The sequence below is a fragment of the Amblyomma mixtum genome, chromosome 4 (assembly GCF_055824585.1).
Source record: "Amblyomma mixtum isolate Tamu chromosome 4, ASM5582458v1, whole genome shotgun sequence".
Taxonomy (NCBI): domain Eukaryota; kingdom Metazoa; phylum Arthropoda; class Arachnida; order Ixodida; family Ixodidae; genus Amblyomma; species Amblyomma mixtum.
In genome coordinates this window covers 149,720,107-149,739,519 of record NC_143015.1, presented here as the reverse complement: position 1 = coordinate 149,739,519, position 19,413 = coordinate 149,720,107, and the positions used below count along the sequence as shown (strand labels likewise).

The window sequence follows — 19,413 nt, the reverse complement described above, 5'->3', positions numbered from 1 at the left end:
CGGTCTCCTCTAATTTCATTCAGTGACGGTCCAGTGTGAGGGGGCTTTAAAACGCTACATACACTGGGTTTTCGACTTAGCTTTCAAGGCTTAAAAATAATACCCCTGTCAAGCGGGCAAGTTAAGTGCACTTATGGAGAGAGTACTTCGCTGTAAGTACACTTTGCCGCATCTAAACGACACAGGTGGAGCGTCACTCGCAGAATAGTGCACTCCGCTGCGAGTGCGTAGCCTCAACGCCAGCGGTTCCAATGTACAAACTTTATAGTGCATAAAAAGTACTTAAAACTTTATTTTACGTGCTATAACACTGTTTTCAGAAAAAAAAGTTCCTTGGTTATAGCTACAAGCGAAGCAACAAAACAAGTAAACGTGATTAGATGCAACATTGCTGCCCGCCGCCATCTTGTTTGTTGTCAAAATTCTGGATAGTCTTGGCTTTTCTTCTATTTTCATTTTTTTTTCATCACTAAAAACTGTTGAACTTCGTTTTATTTGCGCTATCACGTTAAGCAATCAAATGTGAGTCTTTTCTTTTCCATCGTCCTGTTCAGAAATTCTGCTCATTTTCTGTCGCCATTTTTTTTTACTATGAGTGCACTTCGTTTTCCCGTTTAGCACCGCGTAGCCCAAAGTGTCACTCGGGATGCCGAAGCGCACTCCCCGTAAGTGCACTTAACTTGTCCGCTTGACAGGGGTATAAGTCTCAGCATTGTATGACAATGCAGCTTGAAGCATCTTGTTGGTCATTGTGTACAACAAAGTATTTGTAGCACATCGTGCAAGTCTTTAATATTTTTGCATTAAATTAACGTTGAAGACTTCGATGCAGGATTGTAAAGTCTCTTAGACAATCGCAATTGTTGTATGGATCTGCTGTTTTTTTTTTCTGCTCGTAAAATACGAAGGGCAAGAAAAGGGATTGTCGACTTTCACAAAGAGCCAGCAGTGATCTCAAACATGAACTTAGCACGGCTCTCCAAGGCCACATTTTGATGGGGGCGAAATACAGGAAACTTGTGGGACAATTGATGGGATTAAACCGATGGCATGTTTTCGCATTCGACTTTGCAACCCCCATTGCATGACCGCCCCCCCCCATAATTTTTTACTTGCCTGCATCACTGCAAGTCATGCCAAAGTTATGAACCTTCTACATTTGGTAGTTACTGGTCCATAATTTGCAACAATATTAAAGTCCCTTAGATTTATTTAAGAAAGCTTTGGAATTTGCTCATTTTGAGATTAGCTGAATTTGCTCATTTTAAGAACTGTTCATTACACTCTGGAAAAATAAATCGAAAGAATTTGAAATCATTCCATTACTGTCTGATATATTTGATGGATATGCTGGGAAATGCAATGCCTGGAATTCACACTTCTCCCAGAATAAACAAATTCTGACATTTTTAGCCAGTAAAGTTACAGTGGGCACTACAGGATTATTATTACCAGCAGTACATGCTGCTTTGCATGACTAATTTGCACTTCCATGTTGACCTTTAAGCGCTTGGCTGCTGACCCGAACACGCGGATTCGATCGCGGCGGCTGAATTTAGATGGAGGCAAAATGCTAGAGGCCCGTGTACTGTGCGATGTCAGTGCACGTTGAACCCCATGGGGTCGAAACTTCCGGAGCCCTCCACTACGGCGTCTATCATAGCCAGAGTTGCTTTGGGACGTTAAAACCCCCCAAAAAACCATTATGCTACAGGAAGTGCAAGTACAAGATGAACCCGAAAACCTTGCCACTGAACTTAACGAGATATCGGATGTCTGCATTTGCTTAGTGAATGCTCACAAATTTCACAAACAAATATTAGCATTCAATGGCTCAATTAAATTGTTCATGCTGCCATTATTTTGTAAGGTATAAAACAGTTGCTTCAATATTTATTTATTGGGCCACTCCATTGTTAATGTAATGGCAGATGTTCATCATGAGGTTCTGCACATACACCCATTACCAGATGAGATGCAATCGCGCATATACAGCAGGAAGGCAAAAAGTGATGCAACTAAAAATACCAGACATGCGACAGGACAAAACACACAAAAATGTAGCAAGTGCGCAGGAGCCATGGAAGAATACACACAACGCTAAACCATCAGAACGGTGAAGTCAGACCTGAAACATTTTGAATTAGCGTGGGGCTGACTGCCTACAACACATTAATAGGGTTATTGGCAGCCATAAAACAAGAGCAACGTTTGTCTCCAACAGAAAAAAAAGCCGCTTTCTGGAAAGGATTTGTGACAGTCATGTCATCAGTCAGATAATAGAAGAATGAGCAGGCAGTGACTAATCACTAATAACCAACCTCGGTGAAATACTGCATGGGAACACCAATGGGCATGTGTGAGTATGACAAAAAAAACCTGTAGGGACTGCATTTAAACCAGTCTTCCATAGGAAGAGGCAAAAATACCAAACAGTGCATCAGGGAAGGAACAAATCACTCAGTTCCTGCTGCATGTCTAAGAAGTATCCAGAGGGTTGGATTTAATGGCGATACTTCTGATTTGCTGATGACACTGTCCAGACAAGTAACTGAGGATCAATCGGAGCGGTGCACTGATTCTTTAAGAACCTGAACAGGTAAAGTGTAGCAGTAGGCTTAGAAATCAATAGCAAACTGATTTGCACAGGAGCAAGTTTACTACAGGTAGTGAGGTACTGAAGGCAGACTAGTCTATTTAGGCTAAAGGAGTGTCAGCAGATACAAGCCACGAGAAAAAAAAAGGTTAACGTGAGATTTGTCGGAGTGCATTTGGCAGGCGATCTCAAATTGTGAAACCAAGTTGTCCTGTGCATCTCCCTCTCAAACATTTTTTAATGTCACTACGTTGCTTCCCAAAAAAGAACTGGAGCTCATCAGTTTCCCTCAAAAGGAAAGTACAGTGGACTTTCTTCAGACCTAAGTCACTTGATTCGAACAGCTGGTTATTTTAATGGATACTTTTGTCCCTTAAACATCAGAGATATTAAAAAGGCTATCATTAATCCAAACTCTGCATTATTTGACCAAATTTTCAGTCCCTTTCTGGTTCACATTATTGACAGTTGATTCCATGCAACTAATGCAACCCCTAGAGTGCTCACCTACAGGGCCACAGCAGAGGGAGTAACAGAGATCCTTGTTTAGGGACAGCTCAGCCAGTGTAGAAAGGAAAAGAGAACAGCATGGATTACAAACTCAAGTTGACAATACCTCAGCTGGGAATAAGAGGACGAAATAGATTTGGCCATTAATGCAGAGCACATATAACTGGTAGCCTGTTAGGTACAAAGGGAAAGGATATGTAGCTGGAGGTGGCAAAGGATTATACGGGCAGATGAGATTAGAAAATGCGCTTCCATAGTGAGGCCATGGTTGTTGCAGGGTGGGGCTCATTAGAGATAAATATTTGAAAGGGTGTGCGCTAAAAAGACGTTCACAGGAAAAAAGATAGAGACGAGAGGAAAGAAGCGCAACTTTCAACTTTAATGACGACAAAAGATGCCAGGCACACTTATATATCCGCTGATAACCAGATATGAGCTGCGTGATGGATCTTTTTTCCTGTGAACGTCTTTTTTAGCGCACACCCTTTCAAATATGAATATGTACCAACTAGCCCGTCAAAAAGCTTTACTAGAGATAAATAGGTCAAGCCAGTATCGTACAGTCGACTTGACCTGGCTGACGATGAAAACTATACTTCTGAAGCAGTGGTCTTGTGGTAGAGCATTTGCCTCACACTTGGGAGCTGTTGGGTTCGATCCCTGGTTACCCCGGGTACCCATCAGTTTTCTCCCTGACCTGGTGCTTGACTTTTCTGTGGCGAATGCTTGAGGTCTTGGATCAAACCATTGCTGATCCCATTTATATAAAATGTATATGACGAGCAGCCTCAAACGACGAAATGCTCCAAAATAAAGCAGAATATAAATGCAGCAAGGTGGTGGTCCCAATACCAAATTACAGAATACATATATATCATTCATGAATAAACCTTCTTTTGCAGTCTTGAGCTGATCATTCCTTCCGGCTGCTGGAAGAGGTCATAAAACAACAGAGACGATACAGCATAGAACCAGGACAAGACACAGGACGGTCAAGCTTACAAATGAAAAAATGAGAGGGACTGAGCATACGTGTGTCACTGGGTATTATATCATGCTCGTATCGTGCTTGCGTCAGTCGCAGCCATAATAACACGGAGCGTGCATCAGTGATTAAACGTTTCTCTCACGTAACACCGAGAAAATTAAGGTGCGTTTGGTATTTACGGAAGTAAGTACCACTTGTGTATTCCAACGCAAACGCAGCAAACCTTCCTATTTTCTTTCAGCAACGCAAGAGATGAGTTAGAATGCTGAAGCATGCTCTGTGTTATTTTGGCCATGACTGCATATATGCAATGAGACAAATAATGAGAAAGAAAAGGAAAAAATGAAGCTAGCATTCTTTGGACGAGGGTGTTTCCTCGTCCTGTGAATAGCAAGCTCTGCAGACAGCCATGTACTTCTCCGCACCTCCGATGACTTCCACCTGAAAATTTGCACAACACGCATTGAGGGCAAACTCTCTCTTTACACGATGTAAATAATTTGAGTGCTACCAGACTACGAAGAAGGGATCAACATGCAAAAAAAAATAATCATAACATGGAATTCATCATCAGCTTTGCTTCTTCTCATGAGTGGCTTAACACAGTTCACAATATGCCTTGTGCTGCCTTTCCTCAGCAAAGGAAAGATAAAAAAGATGGCAGGCATTCCATATCAGCCACGGCAATCAAATTTTGACAAATCAGCTGCCACACAAACAATTTTAGTGCTCCAAAGTGAGATGGGTTAATAATTCTGTTCATCATTGACACAATTCAGGCTTCTTGATGGCTGCTAACCAATATACCATATATGTGAGAGAAGCCAACAGCCACAGAAACCAAGGAGCACAGGGGATTTTTTAATTTGTTTATTTTTTTGTGGTGTTGATCAAATAAGAATATTACTGAATATGTTGTGGCCTAAAGCTAATTGATTAGAGAAGCAGAAGAAAAAACAACCACATGCCGCCGGTGGGATCCGAACCCACGACCTCCGAATTACGCGTCCGGTGCTCTACCTCTGAGCTACGGCGACGGCTGTCAAACCTGTAGGTTACTTGTAAACATAAATACCCCCGAAAGCAGAAGGTTTGACAGCCGTCGCTGTAGCTCAGAGGTAGAGCACCGGACGCGTAATTCGGAGGTCGTGGGTCCGGATCCCACCGGCGGCACGTGGTTGTTTTTTCTTCTGCTTTTCTAATCAATTAGCTTTAGGCCACAACATATTCAGTAATATTCTTATTTGATCAAGACCACAAAAAAATAAACAAATTAAAAAATCCCCTGTGCTCCTTGGTTTCTGTGGCTGTTGGCTTCTCTCATATCTATAACGAGCCCCTCATTCCCCTTCCCTTGTTTGCTTAATACCACATATGTGTCATGTACAGGTTGAATTGTTACTTTGAACTTCTGGCTTATTTGAACTGATGCTTTGGTCGCATTCAACATCAAATGCAATAAAAAAAGACTCCCCCAATTTGCACTCCACATAGTTTTGGTGAATTTCCGTTCACCTCTGAGTTTGAGTAATCGAGTCTACTGTACCTACATTCGTCATCACACTAACAGGGTTGTTGAACATGCATGAGAGGTATGGGGCCAATTCACTAGCACACTGATAAATCTCCGTTGTCAGTACAACCATGCACGAACCTCTTTCTCTTGCCCTCGACGCTTCGTGTAGGCCGCCTCGGCATAGCAGAGCATGCAGACTGCGGAGAGCTTTATGACACTCTCTGAGAGAGGGACGAGTGTCAGAATGCTCGGGAAACCCTGCAAACAACAATGGCAGCATGCATGAGTGATATGCTGCAGCAGTGCTAGTATGTGACAGACAGACCTGCAGATTTACTGAGCCAAAGTACAGTCGGGGACAAAAGTCTCTGGACCACGTGTTCCTCAAATGAAGCTTATAGCTCTACTATTAGACAGCGGCTGGAGACCGCACTTTTGGAGATGAACGAACAAAAATTTAGCTTTTACCTCCACAAGTGTGGTCTCCAGCCGCCGAATAATACCAGGCCGATCGGCTTTGTTAGAGGAACATGTGGTCCGGAGACTTCTGTCCCTGACTGTACATGCGCATATCTACACAGTCTACTATGGAGACGTGGGAAGTCAAGCCTCATGCATGGAAACGACACAGGGGCGGGCGCTGCTTCACAGCTCGGCTAAATAGGGCCAGAGCCAAAATCCGCTTTCTTCCCACAGCCTTTATGCGCATACGTACCACTCATCCTCTGCAGTCTCCACGGGCGGAAAAAAACACACTCGCAGGTTAGTCACGAGTGTGCAACATGGATGTTTCAGTGTTAGCTAAGGTGTGAGAGCAAATAATTTTATACTACTATTTTGGCCTAAACTACTAGGCTACCCTCCGGAACTTGAGTGCATAAAATGCAACAGATGTTGCCTTGTGCACTGCGCCCCTTCAGCACAGTCTGGCGGTCTTTCTTATACACACACTGCCGCAGCCAGCCACAGCAGTGTCCTGGCATGCTGCCAAGTTCGCTCAGCAAGCCAGCGCTGACGGTGCCCCAATCAAAGCACAATAAACACGCCTTGCCGTTACTTGTGCGCAGCATCTTTGCGTGACGCCAAGGTCTGTGTTGTGGAAGGCTGACGACGCTGGAACTGAGGAACGAGTGAAGTGCTAAGGCACTGAAAATATTCTTTTTGAAGAGGCGATTTACTGGTAATGAAGACACCACGAGCACACAAAGCAGCTCAGACAGATCGAGCAGGAACCACCAATGGGTGTGAACAGCTCTAGCAGGAGACTTCTGCACGGGCAACCAGTGATGACGAAGCGCGGCTGGCGCTTTGTCTTCCTTACAATGCATGTCCCATGAAGGAAAACGGCAGAGAAGTTTGTCACAAAATTTGCTGAAGACAGACAGAAACAATGCATATAAACAGCTAGTCTTGGTAAGCAGCAGTAAAAGATGCGACTGAAGTGCCTGTGCCACAGTAAAATGCACCACAAAGAATACCGAGCTCATACAAACTCCCTACTCACCTCGTGGTGTCAATACAAGGCAGCAGCATGAAGTGAAAGAGCAACAGCAACAGTTAGGAATCACAAGCAAGAATTATACTGCCAGATTGTCATCCTTTCTACCAGCTCAGCCAGGCCAGTTTCAGTATCAACTATATATCGCATGCATGTAATCGCTCCATCCCTGGGGCAAGCGAGGAAGAGTGCTTCCAACAGGCACTAATTGTTATTTGTTATTGTGTTTGTACATCAGCAGTGAGCAATGACAGTTCTTGCTTGTTATTAACACCTCTCCCCCATAACTCCATGATAAGCCTACTGTATACTTCCCAATGAATTCAAATAGTATAGTACTTGCCCAATGGACCCACCCACTCACATAACGGGCACCCCTATCCCCCCCCCCCCCCCACACACACACACGCACACACACTCTAGTCCATGAGAATCAACTTTTTTTCAAAGCGCTGGCTTTTCTTAGTCGGTTCCACAGTTTCGCGCATCCAAAGCGCAGACCTTGGCAGCGCGCCAAGATACTGCGCGCTGATAAAATGATTCCAGATTTCTTGCTGAAAGGGAAGGGGGGGCGCTCAGCGAACTTGGCATAGCGCCAAGTTGCTTTGCCTCCACGATAGAGCGATAGGAGCGCCGGCCGTGGCTTGCTCTTAAAACCAGCCGGCGCTCCAGAGAGGAGCATAGCAATTTAAACCAGAATGTTATAAAACATCCTCTGCACTAAAATGCTGCTGCTGCTGATACTAAAATGCTACGGAGGAAGCAGGACCTCTATACTCCCGAGCGATCTAGCAAGCTCGAGATTGGGAGTGAAAATGTCTAACCCCTCTTACTCCACAGCTAAGGATTAAACATTCGCAAATCACACTCGCAACCGTCCTGCAAGTTTTTTTTTTTTTTTTTTAACCAATCGTAAAAAACGCGCACCTGACCAGGGGCAGTGTTCACCACGTTCGCCTTCTCCGCGATTGGCTGGCGCCGTCGACTATCAAAGTCGTCAGGTCGTGCCGTGTTAAGGCAAACACCTTTCGAAGCGAACGATACTGAACACGGCTGACCCCGCACTTTTGTTGGTTATGGATGGATAGACAGACCCGTACTGACCCCCCCCCTAAATTGGCGTCAACTTTTCTTGCGAAAAAGTGGCTACATTACGCGAGCAAACTCAGTAATAATTATGCACTTTCAAGTGTCTCCACCTATAGCTGCTAAGGTGGTTGACCCACAATCTAAGGCTTTGGGTATGGATTTAATTTAAATGCACACCAACTTATCTGCGCTATATTAGAGCAGCAAGCCAGGCTAGTTGGTGGATAAAAATGTGGGTAGTGCAAAACAACAAGAACAACAGGAGTGGACAGGATGCATGCAGGTACTAGGTCCAACAAACACTAGGATTGTATAACTCCATTAGTGACTAGTAGGTGCCAGGTGGTTTTTCATAGTAAACAAGGTAATTCAACACACAAATATAGAGATGAAACAAAACGGAATAAAGTGTGCTTTGTGCGCTCGAAGAGTAAAATACAACGAGGGTACCAAATTGAAAAACCTGGCAGAGTTTGTGAACATGTTTACTGAGTGAAAACTGCATTATCCTAGTCACCCTTATTTTAATGATTATATGGGGCAGTTTGATTCGCACAGTGGTCCTTCAGACACACGAAGGCACCTCAAGGTGGGAAGACCTACTACTGCTGTTCACATCGCATGAACTGATAGCACACAGCTGTTTTCAGTTGGCTGACAGCTACTGAAGTTTTTTTCACATCCATTCACACAGAAAAACAAATCATAATTCATTTAGACTGGGCCCTTTAGCACTGTAAAGCATGAAGACGGAAGCAAATGGCACCATTCAGGCATTTCTACTCTCGCACTGCCTCTTGCTGGTGTCCAGCTCTCAAAAAAGGAAAGATCTTGTCAAGGCAGTCGAGGCTTTCTTCTGATCGCTGTCCATATTAATGTGGCAAAAATACATAGGCTCCAATGATCTCTGTGCATCGGAGCCCATGCACAGTTTTCATATTAACCAGGTGTGAATAGACTGAATAAGTTTGGACACCAGAAAAACTGTCCATAATTCTGGTCATCCATATTAATGGGGGTCGTATTAACAGGGCACGGCTGTGTCTCCCTGACAACTTGAACAATCATTTTTCTCCTGTGGCACTGGATACGCTCAATTGGAACTGCATGTTCAAGTCCACATATGTGCTAACTCTTCCCGATAATAATATAAAAACTATATAATATAAAAAAGGGGGAGGGTACACATTCAAGCTAAGAAAGCTTGTGATAAACTTGACTGAGACATGCATAATGCTAAGTTAACACAGAACAGTGAACTTATTATGTTTTGTAAAAAAAAAAGAGCACTAAGCAAAACTTGTGGGACAAGAGAGTGAAATGAGTCAACAACTATGAGAAAAAGTCATTCTGCGTTCAAATAAAACAATTCACACTATCACCTGACGCTGGTATGTGCCATCCAAGGCTGCAATGACCACAACTTTTCCAGCTTCTGCCATGTCCTCTGCAAACTCGACAATGTCGGGAAACTGGAAGAAAAACGCTCGTCAGTGGCAGTAGGGTTGCAGTACCTCAAACTGGCAACGCAGAAAAGAGGGCTTCTCTTCGATATGAACATTCTGATTTTCTTCACATGCAATGAGAAGATTACTTATACGTGACCATGTCCAGATTTTCAGAGCCTCTGCAGCAACTAGTCGGCGAGTTTATAAAGACGCCCCTTAAAACCTTGGCTGAGGACACAGGTATAAGACATGACAGTAAACTCACTGCTATGAAGGCTTTGTGTGAAACGTTAAAAATTTTTTGCTGGTATACAGATGCAACCTTGATGGACCAGAAGACATAGGCTGCAGCAAGATGAATAGATATTTTGTGTCATTATTTGAAATATGACAGTAACAAGCATCACCTTGACAAGGAAAAATAAATTAAGAAAGTTGAAACTACGCGCTTGGCTACTAAGCTTTTTTCTCAATGTTTCTGCTTGCTAAGGTCAGTCATGCTCACCACCAATTCTTTCCTGCACTTTAGGAAGGTCACCTATGCCTAACTGAAAGCTAGAATTATGAATATATGCGATTTTACTTAAGAGGATGACAAAATTCTATTGATCTGCATTTGTAGATCAAATATATGTATATGCCTCACCCCATATTTTCAACACCTGCACAGCTTCATTGCCACTTGCACGCAGAAAAATTTGTCGTTTTAACTATCTTACAACGTTTGTCCGTTACATCGCCCCTGCGGTGGCTTAGTAGTTATGCAACACCCCTCATCGCCAGAGTCACTTTGAATCGTTAACCTCCATAAATAAGACCAAACCAAACGTTTCGTCCTCAAGGTATAGACTAAAAGTCAAGCACTCAAAGCCAGGTTTTAGAAATTTGTTCTCCATAGCCAATATTTTAAGCTGCAATGCTTTTTATTTTACAAAATTTTTCTTTTTCCTACACTGAGGATCCACCTAAACTATCTTGTTGTTCACTGAATTTTATTTTGCTTAACCCAATCCAGTGCCATGCATTTGTGTCCTAGCCGAAATGTGAAGCGAAAAGAACCCTCTTTCTTGGGATGGCGTTGCGCACACGAACAAACGTACACAGGAAGAGGCAGAAGACAGAAAGAACCCTCGGCAAGCAAAAATTACACACCCTTTAAAACACATTAATTTCTATCTTGTGATGCCTTGAGCACCTGCCTAGGGTTAAAGGGGATTAGCAACTCAATTACTAATTACTAGCCACTATAACATTGGCAACCTGTCAACCAGTATCCATGCAGGCAGCGCAAGCACCATGCGTTTCATAAAGCTTGTGCAAGCTTTCATAAAGCTTGCAAAGGCGCATTTTCATATTTATATACTGACATGCTATAGGCGCGCTCAGTCAGCAGGGTGCGCAACCGCAAGAAATTTGACCTTCTGCGCAGCCTCCCACGTCGCGCAAGAATTTTGGCGGGAAAATACACACAGGGTCTTCAACCTCCGTCCGCACCAAGGTATATGCGCTCCCATGGTCACGTATTAGCACACTAAATGACACATTTGGCTGAGAACAGCTATTATTCCAACACGTTTCACTTGTTGAGTGCTTGGCGCTCGGGTGTCGTCACTACGATACCGTATGGTTACCAAAGGAAGAGCAATACGAAACGCCTGCTTACAAATTGCCCCTCGTCAATTCCGATGACTCTGAACTGTGACGATGCGTCCCTGAGATTCGACAGTGTGGTCGCTTTCACCGCAGCCATGGCTTGCCTGCAGACACACACGGTGTTGACGGCATATGTAAACGCTTACAGGCATGTAACGGACTACGCCCTGAAGCCGTTACCTTCGCTTACCTATCGTGCGTGCTTATGCTTTCGGCATCGTAGCGGGTGTCGCCAGCATATTTGATGATTAAGCACTTGTGATTGGCGACCTCGTAGCGCTTTAACCGCCGCATCAGCTCGGTTCTGTGGGAGAAGGATTAAACGAGGGTCAGCGTTTAACTGCACTTAATTGTAAACATAGTATTGGTACTTTAGTATGCAGTACTACATTCGAGGCACCATACTCACGTTTTTCCGGAAAACATAGGTCCAATAATGAGCTGCAGAAAGGGTAACAGTTCAAACACTCTGTTCCGCAATACGGCGGGCGTAGAAATGTTACCTGAATTTGACCCCTCGGCAGCGTGTGAGCGTTGTTATGGCTCGCCGGCAAATCGCAGGATCCTATGACAAGCATGGCTTTGCAGTTTGCCGGTCAGAAACACGAAGCTGGCGCCAAAAAAAGCTCAACGGTTTTACCGAGCAGCGCGCTCCACAGCGACCAACACGCATTTAGGCGCGAAAGCCAACTGAAAGAAGGCGCGCAATGGTGAAACAGCGCGAACTAAAAGAAAAGAACATGATAAGCCGGCTGTGACGGCTGATTTAAGGGATTCAAGTGCTGACATGCTGCTTGCCTGTTTTACTGCCATTATCAACAAATTGCTATCGTAGCAGTACTATCAGCTAGTTTGTTTCATTGGAACTTACTTTCGTATGCGCTTCAAAATATACTGTAACTTCTTGACGAGATAGAAGGGAACCTCACGTAGGCGTTTGTGTAAACCATGAGCAGACAGCCTTTGGGCGATTGCAGTCTGGCAACGCCTTTAGGCGCGATTGTAGCAGACGACACACACTGGAGGCGGGAAGTGTTTGCGCAGGCAGAGCATTACGTTTGAAAAAGTTTCACATTTGATTCATCGCTTTATTGTTTATCTCGAAACAACGAAGTCAGGAGGAGTTGAGGCCCTGGTTTACGATTCCTGTGCGCGTGTACGCGTGCACCGATGCATCGGCACGACGCACAGTAGCAGCCGGTGCTCAGCCGAAAGGTTGCCGCGGTGGGCGGAACGTAAAAGTACGACGGCGGTGCCGACGTGTTTTGTTTTTCTCACGTTTTCAGAGTGGTTTGGCGAGCCTGCCTACACGCGCGGCCTGCCCTGCTCTGTTCTCTCTCTCCACTCACGGCTCGCCTTCTCCTCTCCCATCGTCAGTGACCGGCCGCGAGAAAACTTTACTGAAGTTTCCGGGCGAGGAAAGGAGGCTCGGGAGGAGGAGATGAAAACAAAAAGTAACGATAACATTCGCTGCCGTCATTCCGCATCGCAACGCTAGGCCTAACCAACGCGGCCCGTCTGCGCTCTGTCGTCTGCCTCGAATCAAGTTGTTGCAGTTGTCTTCCGAAGATACGCGGCGGTCCTCGGTCGAATGAGGTGAGGCAGGCATTAGGTGCCCTACTCGAACGTGGCGCTCATAGTGCATTTGCGTGTCGTCGTCTCGTGCAAGCTGTTTGAAAAGGACGCCGAGAGCAAGTGGTGGTTCGCATCTATGCGCGGCGACTCTTCCCCGGGTGACAGGTGCAACACGCTTGAATATCATTACGGCGCAGCGTCGTACGTCCGTCGCGCATTCCGCGACTTGCTTTCGTAAGCGTCGTCTCGGAGGAAAAAAGGCGGCGAATACGACTTTGTCGCGTGTGTTCGGTAGCTTTTATTTGCCCATTCGTCGAGGAAAGAAAATAAAATACGCCGTGGCCCGCTTCGGAGGCGGTGCTGCATTTTTTTTCGTCGGTTCGCATCGATTAAGCAGGGCTTCGCCGCTTCGGCGCAATAGACGGTAGTCTCTCCGTGTATCGGTTGTCGCGTAGCAGTAAACGCGTGCTTATGTTTCTTTTTTACTGTTTCTTTTTTTCGCGTAAGCAGCATCTTTTCCGGCGTTTTTACGCGTCGTCGTCAGCGGATTCGTAGACGCGCGCATGAGGCAGATGCACACTCCGTTGGGAGCAATTTCTCGCAATCATTCTGGTACGAAGGGGTTAGAGCGCAGAGGCTTGCAATAAATGCGCGCTCTTCTCTCTATGCCATGCTAGTTGTCAGTTTTTTTTTTTAATTGAACTTGAATTTATTCATGAGTGGTTACAAAAATCAATATACAGAAGAAGTTACTGCGTAATAATAACGCTCAAAGCCGTGCCTTTATTTGAAGTACTACACGCGATGCTTAATTAAACTCTGTTGTCGGTCATTTTCATTTCTTGAGAAAATATGAAGTGCATATCGCCGTTAGAGGTACGACCTTCTGTTTGTATTTATTCTATAAGAATCACCCAGTTCGTCTTTTTTGTTTGTTACCGTGGCTTCATATCTGACGTCTCTGCACCAAGTAGTAGAAATAGTCGGTCCAATATATTGGAAATAGTTACTGTTGTCCTTTGTAAGGTCGGCCTTTGCTAATACATTTTCAATATTGGGCGGATTACCTGTGTGAATTGGTGTAGTATATCACCAAATAAACAGACTTAAAGAGTGCAAAAAAGCAATATTTCCTCCCAAAAGCAACACGCGCTTATGTGTGGTAGAAAATGTGCTATATAAAAGAAAGTGCAATAAAATTATTCTTATTGATTTGATTCATTACTTTCCCAAGATTTTCCAATATTGGAACGAACAAGGGCCGGAGGCTGAACAATATACAGGGTATCCCAGCCAAAATGAATCAAGATAAAAAAAAAAAAACCAAAGCTTTCTTCCGAATTGAAATTAAGCGAATGCTGTTAGGGGTTATGTAAAGTACCGTTTTTTAGTTGCGCCTATTTTAATAATTCATTCAGATTAACTTTTTTAAATATGACTTCAGCCGCTCAAATGTTAATTGAAAGGTTTTCTAGCGCCATATAAATAGCGCTTCCGACTAGACACCCTAGCGCAGCCCTTTTCATTCCGTAAAAAATAAAAGCCCGCAAAATTTAAAAAAAAAATACCACGTGACAGCGCGCTTCGGTCTTACAGCGCTGTCATTCCCGACGTGATAAAGCGCTACCAACTGCGCGAAGGCTACCTCGTGAAACAACTCGGTCACACCATTTTGGTGGCACTCGACAACTCTGCGATATTTCGGAAAAGTTATTTAATCAATGTCACCTAACCATTAAATGAGCGGAACGAAAAAAAAATACTAGCCGGTACTTAACATAACTCCTAACAACATTCACTTGATTTCAATTCGTTAGAAGGCTTTTGTTTTTGTTTTTTAATCTTGATCCATTTTAGCTTGGACACCCTGTAGAGATTGTTTAACTGCGAATCAAATATGCAGAAAAAGCTAGCTTAAGACAATCTGTTAAATTAAACAGATATAAAGAAAATTTAGTCAGAGTATGCAAAAGCTACCGAAGCTGTTGGGAGTTGCTCTCAGAAAAGCACATGTGCTCCCTGTTAAAGGAGTATACATATAGACACCTAATTTTGGTACCAGGTTTTCTTCTCTATAATGACGCGGAAGACACTACTATGCATGAATCACCATATGGGATTCGCCTACGACCGCTAAATAATTTATAATCAAATTTTTCTGTCATGTTTTGATTTCGTTTTCAACAACCGAACGATGGCTGTGACGTCAAAGAGAGGTTATAGGTCACGTGAGGCATGGAAGAACTGCGATATAATCGCTGCTTCATCGTTTTAATTCACTACAGTGCTGAAGCCTGCCTTCCTGAAGAGCCGGAATTACAATGTATGTAGAAGCCCGATTATATTTCAGCTTTTCATTCCTCACGTGACCTATAACCCCTCTTTGACGTCGCAGCCATTGCTCAGTTGCCGAAACCGAAACGGAACGAGAAAGAAATTCAATTATAAATTATTTAGCGGTTGTATGAAGATACCACGTTGTAATCCGTGTATAATAATGCCTTTTAGCTCATTACAAACTTAGAAAACAAATCAAATCAAATTTATTTCAACATCACAACGTACATTGCAACGCTGCGGGTGCAGGCAAAAAGCCCGCAGGAGGCTTGACGAGACCTACACCCTACTAACAAACACTTGGCAGAAACAGCTATGATGATCACTATATATGTTAGGAATGAGCGCAAAACAATAGGAAAAATTCGGAAGAACACAAAAGAGAAAACGAATGACATGCAATCATCTTTCAGAGTGAGGAGCAAGAGTAGTTGGCAAACAGTATTTTAACATTTGACGCCCGTAATTTGTTCGGGTGCCAGGAACTGCCCAGCGGTCAGTGCTACGTGTGTTGTACACATCGGTTCGCAATGTTAATGAAGCAAGATCTTTGAGGTGTGTGTCATTTTTGGATATGCCGCGGCGGTAGCGTGAACTAAGCACTGAATTTTGCAATGCGCTGACGGGTAGAATTTGCAATTCATCAAACATTGGTTTTCTGTGGGTGTTAAGCTGGCATTTTTAATGATACGTATTTCTTATTTCTGTAACCTAAAAAGAATGTTAATATTAGATTGTGTGGTAGTGCCCCAGATCAGAAAACAGTAGCTCAGCGTAGAAAAAAACAATGAATTATAGAGTAGCAATTTAATGTTTTGTGGCAGAAGAAATCATAGTCGCGACAACAAGCCGACTGTGCGAGTGAGTTTAGAACGAATATGGGCGACTTGCGAGTTCCAACACATATTCTCGCGGAAAATGACGCCCAGGCTCTTTACCTGTGACGTCATCTTCACAAAAAGTTAGGTATCTGTACCCAAAAGTTAGGTATCTATAATTCTTTAAATTTTGAAAGCAAAGAAAAAACGAAAAATTCACGGGGACGCCTGATTGTATTGTTTGTTGGCAATGCGGCAACATTAGCAGCTATTTATGCCTTTACCGGAAGTGGTGTCACTTTCCTCCGGGCAATGAGTTTGCTCCGATCTGGTGAGGTCACTTCCCACAAGCCAATGGGAACGCTCCGTCCTGATGACGTCACTTCTCTCTAGCCAATGGGCGAGTTTTATGACCGGCGACGCATTTTGGAGCTAGGAATCCAAACGATTATTCGTACCAACGTTTATAGATACTTTCGTACTGCCTCAACGGATTTCCCGATTGCAGCGAAGACAATTGGATGACAGATGCACATATCGGCCGGAGACGACGAGCAACACCGTCTTGACGAGCTGGTCGTGGTTTCGTGGTCCCCGGGCGTGCAGACGTCATGGAAGTGAAGCCCGGCGCCGTTGCAGACGACTTTGATGGCCGGTCGCCATGAGCAAGACGTCGAAGACGCGGAACAAATGGATGCCCACCTCTGTCGCCGTGCCCAAGATTCTCACCATGTGAGTGCGTTTTCCTTGAAAGTATTATAAAAGGGACACTCAGGTCAAACTGAGGTTGACCTGAGTGTATAGGTTGCCGCGTTCCGGGGGGGGGGGGGGGGGGTCGTCTCACTGAAAACTAAAATTCAGTAAGATAGAAAATATCGCAAAATGAAGAGCAGGTATTTTCTTACCTCATTTCTTACCGCTTTCTAACTGCAAACACGCTACTTTCACTCGTAGCGGAGCTTTTGTGTTGCTAGAAAAAGCCGAAAAGCAAAATAGAGGTGGCGCCATCACCGGCCGATTTTGCAAGTAAGCTGTTGTTAAACCTTTTCTTGTTACATACAGAAGAAGCTAATCGCGAGACGAAATTATAAGCGCAATAATTTTGATACCTCTGGCTTGTTTGATAGTCAAACATTAAAAAGCTGATTTCGTTACCGAGGTATGGCGCTGGTTAGTTAGTCGTCATAAGTAGCACAAGATGATTTTTATGTACGTATGACATGACGACCATGAAGCAAAAATACTTACTTGGTGTTACGTTGTCCCCAGCAGAGAGCAGTGTTGCGTGTTTTGACAGGTATAGCTGTAACTCCATAAAGCATACAGTCGAACCTCGTTATAACGAAACAGTTCATAACGAAATAACGGATATAACGAAGGAATGACGATTCCCCTTGCAAGCTCGGTCAACACGGGCTATAACGAAACTACGGATATAGCGAAGTAATCACCGGACCCCTTCGACTTCGTTATAACGAGCACTGCATCACAGTTTCCGCTTGCGCTTCGCTGTTTCGTACGATTGTTTGGTGCAAATACTCATGGAAGTAGCCAACATTCGTAAAAAATATTAGATCCGTATAATTCTTTTTTTTTTACTAATATTCGTAGAAGCAGCGAATATTCTCAAAAATATTCGATTCGTATTTGATTTGGCCCTATTACTATTCCATTTGGTGTATACCTGCGCTATTCGCATTCATTTCGGGAGCAAAGCTGCACCATTCGTATTCGGTTCGGTTTCACAAAAGTATATATTCGCACACCGCAGGAATTTTGTTAGTATTTTTATTTTAATGGTGCATCGGAAGCTTGTCCAAAGAGTGCCATGACAAGCGTGTTTATGGTGTGGTCCCCCCCTTCTTACGAGGCGTGTGCTCCGTCTAATTCTAGGCCATCTCTGCAGTAAACAGAATCTTAATCCGTTCTGTAGCTTTTCAGGTCAAATTGTTATTCGAATTGTGGTTCAAGTGGAGACAATCGAAATGAAACCACAGCAAGCGTATTTGCTCTGCAAGTTTAATTTATCGTTCCCTGTTCCCAGCCACATCGTTGATGTAAAAAAGGCTTTCTGGAGTTACCACGATGTTCCCAGAGCGGTCGCAGTTCTACCGACCGGAAGTTATCTCCGCAGGGAGAAGAGGAGGAAATTGCATTAGGATCGGCCTTGCCACACCGGCAGAAAACTGCGACAGTGGATCTATCTTGTGTGCAAACATTCGATGCGAAGCTTTATTTTCGGTTCAGACGTTATTTGGGGACATCTTAGTGCGTTCATGTCTGACATATTTATGCTTTGGCGCGTCGTACCTCTTGCCGAGTTTGCGTTAGCTGATTGAGGCATGCGAACCTAGTTAGACGCGTAGGTGGACGAAGAGCGGAACAGATCGAAACGCTTAATAAGATTGATCGGGTAGTAAGAAAGCAAGGACATTGCAGCGGACTGTGGTAGAGGAAAACGATGGTGGTAACGCTAAGGGGGAGACAGATACGAACGTAGATTAGAGAAGAAACACGATTATTCATCATACTAAGTAGGAGATCTGGATGAGGAAGTCGACTTTGAGAGGACATGCAAGAAGTAGAACAGATAAACATTGGTCTGTCATGGTAACAAAGTAGACACAGCGTTAAGGACAGTGTGCTTAGGGGCAGGACAGAAATTGGGAGGGGGGGGGGGGGGTGGCGGGTCTAGACGAGGTTAAGAAATTTGGTGGAATGAGATGGCCATGGCTGGAACTGTGCAGGGGTAATTGGAGATGAATGGGCGAATCATCGACCTGACTGATGATGGCGATGGTGAACTTGTGGTGGCCTAGTCATTTGCGCATCCGCTTTCGCATGCTGGAGGTGCGGGGTTCGATTGCCATTGGCACTGGGTACCCACCGGTGATGCAATGGGTACAAGCTTTCCCCTGCCTGGTGCTCGGCTTATTTAGGGTGAAATGGGGCGGCTTATTTTGGGCGAACTTTTCATTTACATGCTTTTCTGCTGATATGTTGCAATCATTAGACAGGGTAATAAATGTTAGGACATTCTTGATTATCGAACAGCGTTTATTTTTGCATTATTTTTCTGGCCAACTGCTGTGGTTCTGCAGTCGGTAGCTCACCGGCCCATGGTGCTCTGAGCGCCCATGGTGGCTGAAGTGGTCTTGAGGGGCCTCCGCGCAAACTCCCATACAAGGGGCGCCAGCTTTCCCTTTAGGTAATAGTAAGAAACTCTATGCTCTAAACACCAATACTCCTATATGGGAGTAAAGCTGTCCTCTACTCTCTGAACAGAAATGAGTAAAAAGACAGCTTAGTCCCTCCTTACTCCTTTACGTTTAGAGTGTATTCCGTGCCTCTGGTTGTATACCGTGTGTATATATATACGTTGTAT

The 19,413-nt window shown here is 44.2% G+C and overlaps 2 protein-coding genes across 5 annotated transcripts in view; one reads left to right on the top strand and one right to left on the bottom strand.

Annotated features, from left to right (window-relative positions):
* Positions 1 to 1,881: 1,881 nt before the first annotated feature.
* On the bottom strand, positions 1,882 to 12,246 carry LOC149348731 (thymidine kinase, cytosolic-like). Of its 2 annotated transcripts, XM_089588290.1 has the most exons (7): positions 11,802 to 12,237; positions 11,708 to 11,739; positions 11,489 to 11,602; positions 11,309 to 11,402; positions 9,580 to 9,669; positions 5,749 to 5,868; positions 1,882 to 4,535 (listed from the first exon to the last, which is right to left on the bottom strand). In XM_089588290.1, the coding sequence occupies exons 1-7, from the start codon at positions 11,874 to 11,876 to the stop codon at positions 4,443 to 4,445; spliced, it is 618 nt and encodes a 205-aa protein (XP_089444416.1). In that variant the 5' UTR covers positions 11,877 to 12,237; the 3' UTR covers positions 1,882 to 4,442. The 2 variants fall into 2 exon arrangements, with proteins under 2 accessions (XP_089444416.1, XP_089444417.1); XM_089588291.1 differs by lacking the exon at positions 11,708 to 11,739 and having other exon boundaries at positions 11,802 to 12,246.
* A 524-nt stretch (positions 12,247 to 12,770) lies between these two features.
* Positions 12,771 to 19,413, top strand: part of wake (ankyrin repeat and fibronectin type III domain containing protein wide awake) — a 520,343-nt gene continuing 513,700 nt past the window's right edge. For all 3 annotated transcript variants that reach the window (XM_089588279.1, XM_089588278.1, XM_089588277.1), the window contains exons 1-2: positions 12,771 to 12,894; positions 16,537 to 16,760. In XM_089588279.1, coding sequence (XP_089444405.1) covers positions 16,690 to 16,760 — 71 coding nt within the window. In that variant the 5' untranslated portion in view covers positions 12,771 to 12,894; positions 16,537 to 16,689. The remainder of the gene's footprint in view (positions 12,895 to 16,536; positions 16,761 to 19,413) is intronic.